The following is a 6,000-nucleotide window of genomic DNA, read 5'->3' on the forward strand; positions in this document are numbered from 1 at the left end:
GTCTACGCTCCACCAACATGCACACACGAACATCAAACATTCTAAATACATGTATACAGAACATTGCTTTACATAATAACCCGAGTACGCCTATACATACATACAATCAGGATAGGTAACAAACAGTCCTTTAAGTTCCATAACTTAACAGTCTCCATTTTCCATTCTTTGGGCCTTATGTATCCCGTTCTTCCCAGACTGAAGAAAAACATGTCCATCTCCTTGTGAAGGCCAAGAGGCCTGGGTCAAAAGGCAAGTCCAGGTCAGAAGGGGGCATAACAGCAAAAGCCTTCGATGGCTGTAGCAGCAGAGGGGCTGATGGCATAGCAGTTGGATCAGTAAAGGAGCCTGCAGCTCCCTCACTGTCTGGCAAACCACACGTTTCTGACTGTGGTCCCACACGGCTCTTTAAGGCCTTAGAGATTGCTCGCCAGGTGCTGAGCAATCCCACTGCAACCTTGTCGTTTTTAGTTGCAGAGTCACACACCTTGACCTCAGTTTGGTCCCATATTTCAGGCTCATAAACTGTCCAGTTGTTAATAAGGAGAATAAGCTGTAAGGTTACCAGGACAGTCTTTGTTCCTAAGGACATATGATTCCCCATAATGCACAACTGTTTACCAGCGAGAGGCAGTTGTGTGCACAGGTCCGCTTCTCTCAGCTCAACCTTCTCTCCAGCTCCAATGCACCTATTTCCAGCGACTTTCTGTACGAGCTTCTCTGAGAGGTTTGCTGAGTTTGGCCGAACCTGTCTTTGTTAGGCAATCAATGTGCCTGCTCCCGTCCTGGTCTCCATTCTGCCAGCCTGTTCCTCTTCACTTCTTTTTCCTGCTTCTTTATTGATGTAACTTCATGTTGCCTTTTCTTTATCTTGAGGGTAGGCTCCCCTCTTATACCCTTCTCTCCACAGCAGTTCTTTTCAAAACAACTTTTCATTAGTCAAACAACTTTGAATGTAACAACAACAGCAAACACACAGAAACATCCATGCCTTAACAGCTGGAGAACAAGAGAACCAGCTGGAGAACAAGAAACCCCAGACTGCATGGAGTCTCCTGAACCACCCTTCTTTGTTCCCTCTAAACTCTTTTATATTCCTGATGGCCTCGTTGTTAAGAGTCTAATGTTACCTCAATCACGGGGTTTTCCAACCCCCATGGCCACATTCCTAAATCTCCCCCTTCTGTATTAATATCAACCATTTTCTCAACACAAATTACCACTCCATATATAACACTAAAGATCTTTTTTATTATTATTATTTATTTTTTTATTGCTATCATTTTGTTCCTATCTTGTCTAAGTCTGGCTCCTGTCAATTAACAATGAATCAAAATGTGCCACAAAGCCAACAAAATACTTTTGTAACTCAAGGGGATACTTCACTCTGCTAACATCCTGGTTTCACTACCCGAAAGGAGCAGATAACGTTGTCTAATCTATACTTGCCAGCTGGTCTTTTGTTGGTCTGGTTACTCAAGGAGGATCATCATAAAACCTGACAGAAGAGGGAGTCACGCATTTAAGTGCTTTCAGCATTACATCTGAGTAAAAGTGTCTCGAGAGTGAAGGACACAAGAGTCATCCAGAACCCCCTGATCTGAAGTTAAAAGTATTGAAAAGACAAGATGTCATTTTTTTGGCATTAGGCCTATAATATTCCCTTTGTTTTTTGGGGACTGCACATGGGAGTGTCCTTGGAGAGTGATATCCAAATTGGAAAGGCAGCTCACTGTACTCTGGAGATTGTGACAAGTCCCAAGAGCCCAGACAGATAGGATCTTTGGGAGGAGAGGACTGGGTGGGCTAAGACGTTGATCATGAGTCAGCAACGTGCCCTTGCAGTGAGGCCAACAGCATTCTGGGCTGCTTTAGCAAGAGCACAGCCAGAAGGTCATGGGAAGGGATCCTGCCCCTTGGTTTGGCACTTGTGAGACCACAGCTGGAGCAGCACGGCTGCATGGTACAGGGAGGATATCGAGGCACTGCACCCAGTGCAAGGGACGGCACCAAGCTGGTCAGGGCGCTGCAGCACAGGGCTCCTGGAGGAGGCAAGGCCAGACTTTATCTGCCTCCAGAAGCAGAGCCAGACCCTTCTCAAAGCCAACATATGGGGCATTGTGATTATGTCCTGGGGTAAGCAGGATGGCGGGGCAGGATGGCCTCCCTTGCTTGGAGGCTGCAAGAGGAGATGGATAAAAAGATTACGATAGGGATTTCTGGGGGTTAATTGCTTAAGGGATTTTTTTTTTTTTGGGGGGGGAAGGGGATACAGGGAAGGCGGGATGCAGTGCCCTTTCGTGCACCGCCTCCCCCTTCTCCGCATCTCCCCACCCAAAAAAAAGAAAAAAAAAAAGAAAAAAAAAAAAAAGGCGGGGTTCTGGGGGAGGCCGGTGGAGGGCGCCACGATCGCGGCGAGGCTCGGGTGGCCATGGCGGCGGGAAGGCTGCTGCTCCTCGCCCTGCTGCTGCTGCTGCTGCTTCTGCTGGGGGGCACGGCGGGACCCGGAGCCCGGGCAGCCCGCAGCCGGGGCTCAGAGAAGCAGAATAGCCTCCGCCGCGCCGCCAGCGGCCTCTACCAGGGAGTCAGCGGCCTCTTCGGGGAGGACAACGTGCGGGCCCTGCAGAAGGTGAGGCTGCGGGCGCTTCCCCTCCACCTCCACGCAGACTCCTCGCATCTCCCCCTCCTCTCCTCCGCTGCCTCACTTCTCGTCGCCCTTCCCTTCGTGGCCTCCGCCGGCCCGGAGGTTTCAGGGACAGAGGTGGAGGCCGCCTCCCGCCGGAGCCAGGAGCTGGGCCTCGGCCTCGGCCCCTTTCCGAGCCCCCGCTGCGGCCGGAGCCTCACTGCGAGAAGGAGAAAGGGCAGGGGGAGGCTCGGCGTGGAGCAAACGGTGGAATAGAGGGGATGAAGAGACCTCTAATTTAGGGATGGGGAGGCCGGGTCAGCCCGCTGCCTCCCTCCGGCTGAATGCGGCCAGCGTGCAGCAGCACAGCTCCCGTAGGGGCTTGCAAGGGGTGAGGTTGGTACGCAGGCACAGGAATCCGTCCGCTGGCCAGGAAGAAGAGGAGGAGGAGGAGGAGGAGATGCTGCTGGATGCACCCAGGAATCCACTCGAGGCACCTTGGTGTGATGACCGGCATCTTCCAGCTGCCCGATGAAACTGATTCCCTTCACCCCTGTCCATTCCTTGTACTAAGTGTTTTCTTTCAACTTCAGCACAACAGTAAAGCTAACAAAAGCTATTCAAAAATCCTATTAACATATAGGTTTACATACCAAAATACCTAAATTAACCTCGTAAGTTTATGATCTGCAGACTTAAAAAAAATACAGTTATATCTTTTGCCTTGCGGACTTGAAAATATTCTGCAACTTCTGTTTAATGAATTATAATTCTACTCATGACTAGTAAGTTGCAAGTGTGTTTAAGGAATTGAGGATTTTTTTTAATTTTCATTTTTATTTCTCAGTTTTTCTCAAGGTTGACAGAGAGGTTTGTGAATGGGGTGGATATATTAATGGACACATTCTGGAGAATATGGACTGATTTGTTAGATGTTCTTGGAATTGATGGTAAGTGTAATGCTTGTTAACCCGTGAAAGATATGGGCATGTATCACTGCTTACATGAGTGGGAAAATAATTACATTTTATTGAACATCCACCAGTATTATCTCTATCTGTTTTACGTGGCTTTGACTTTGCTGTTAGTAACCTCAAACAAGAGGTGTAAAACCAACCACTCTGTTTTGGCGTATGTATCTACTGGATGTCTGTAAAACACGTTACAGGTCATGGCTGATTTCTTGTTATCAGCATTAAAAGGATTCCATTGGCTAGGAACCATACACAAAAAAAAAAAAAAATAAAAAAAAATGAAGAAGGACTAGAAGAAGGAAAGATGCAATTGAGAGCCTTTAGAATATAAATTTTACAAAGCGGGTTCTTTATCTTTAATGCGAACTTGGACCTTATGCCTGACGGCGGTTTGTCCTTAAACAATCTTCAGTGCCTCTACTTCAAAGGAATTCAATCACATCATTAGAGCTGGGCCAGTCCTTTGAGGATGATCCATCCGGAAATGGATGAACTAGCTCTACCCCTTATTTTGGAAAATCACAATCAGGGCCCCACGATGTGACTTTGGAAGCTGTACTTGCTTTTTTGCCATTCTCACTTTTGAGTGCCCTCGTTAATATTCTGTAAATTTTCCTTTGTTTTTCAGCCTCCAACTTGACTCATTATTTCAGCCCAGCAGCAATTGCCAACAACCCAACCCGTGCTCTTCTGCTGATTGGTGCCATTTTACTTGCCTACTGGTTTTTATCTCTCTTCCTTGGATTCTTCTTCTATCTCCTGCACATGCTGTTTGGTCGCTTTTTCTGGATTGCGAGGGTTGCCCTTTTCACCCTCTCATGCGTGTACATCCTGCAGAAGTATGAAGGTGACCCAGAACACGCAGTCCTGCCTCTCTGCTTTGTTGTAGCAGTCTACTTCATGACGGGGCCTGTGGGATTTTACTGGAGAAGAAACAGCAACAGCAGCCTTGAGGAGAAGATGGACCACCTGGACAGTCAGATCAGACTTCTGAATATACGTCTCTCTAGGGTGATTGAAAACCTGGACAGAGGCAGTGACCAATGAACCAACCCTACAGACCACTGTACACCAGCTCTAGAAAATTCCTAAGCACTGTCTCATTTGAAGTTACAAAGCAACAAAGCATCACATGGTAAAAAGTGTGCAAAGTTATAACTTTTCATCATGTGTAAGACTAATTTATCTAGATTATACACTCAGCCATTATACTTGTAGGAAGAAAAATTAAGCTGTATATTCAGAGTTTTATCCAGTACTAGAATTTTATCAGTAGATAAACGCTTACTTTTACAAGCATTTAAAAACATCTTTTATAAATTTTTTATAAAGCAAATTGAGTAGTCTTTCAAATACTGAAATTGAGCTCAACGTATGCAAATTTGACATTAAGAAGTTAAAAAGAAAAAAAAAAAATCTCAAGCTACCAAACACTTGTATTGAGAAATAACTGCTGTGGGTCCACTTTTTTTTTTTTTTTTTTTTTTTTTTTTTTAAAGAATCATAAATGTTCTCCTTTTGTAGTTAGCTTATTTAATTGACTCAAAGTTGCCTTTCGTAGAATAGCTGATGAATAAATTTTCTGGTATCCAGGCCAAAAAATTCACACTATAGATTCTTAATAGGAGGTGCGGAATGAGGGAGGATGATCTCATAAATTTGAAGTCCTGAAATGCCAGTCCCATATGAGGAATTGAGAAGTGCACATGTGGCTTTATTTCATTGCTTTTCCTATCAGGATCTGATATTTTGATGTTTGGAAGGAATCCGGTTTAATAAGTTGACACAAAGGAAGAGATGTAGTGTGAGTAAATCATAACTTACATTTGATCTTCATAATGAAGTACATTCCAAGCATGGAATAAAATGTGATTTTTAACACCGGGACCCACGTACTTTCTCAAAAAAGGCAGCAGTTAAAACATCTGCAAATGTATTGTTGCTTAAAGCTTTCTCAGGACCAATAAGCAGCAATAAATTATCTTCAGGAAGATCTGGATTTTGTTTCTAAAATTGTGATAGTTTTATAGGAGCTTTTTGCTTGAAGTCTGTGTCCTCACTCTATTGGGTTTCAGGCAGTGAGTCCCCTTACAGGAAGGGTGTATTAAACAGTTGTATTTCAGTGCAGTGTAGGAGCTTTGAAGCAATTTTATTTTTGAAGGATTTAGGTATTTGTAACCTTATAATTAACTAGCTTGGTAGACGACCACTGGCTTTGTAAGGTTTGCTGTAATGTACTGAAACAAAGGTAACCTCAGGGAGGAAGGTCTTGTAAGTGGTTTAATGTAGTAACTGATAGCATTTGAGACTAAAACGGGGTGGGAGGGGAGGGAGAACATCTAATTCCTTAGTGATGAGCACAGTACCAATAGCAGGAGAGGTAAAATGGACCACAGCTGAAGA

At 44.8% G+C, this 6,000-nt stretch overlaps 1 protein-coding gene across 1 annotated transcript; it reads left to right on the top strand.

The window, feature by feature from the left end:
- The first annotated feature begins 2,398 nt into the window (after window positions 1-2,398).
- Window positions 2,399-5,056, top strand: BRI3BP (BRI3 binding protein). Its single transcript, XM_032198932.1, has 3 exons — window positions 2,399-2,629; window positions 3,471-3,573; window positions 4,226-5,056. Exons 1-3 carry the CDS (start codon window positions 2,432-2,434, stop codon window positions 4,642-4,644), a joined length of 720 nt encoding a protein of 239 aa, XP_032054823.1. The 5' UTR covers window positions 2,399-2,431; the 3' UTR covers window positions 4,645-5,056.
- The last annotated feature ends 944 nt before the right edge of the window (window positions 5,057-6,000 follow it).

The sequence above is a fragment of the Aythya fuligula genome, chromosome 17 (assembly GCF_009819795.1).
Source record: "Aythya fuligula isolate bAytFul2 chromosome 17, bAytFul2.pri, whole genome shotgun sequence".
Taxonomy (NCBI): domain Eukaryota; kingdom Metazoa; phylum Chordata; class Aves; order Anseriformes; family Anatidae; genus Aythya; species Aythya fuligula.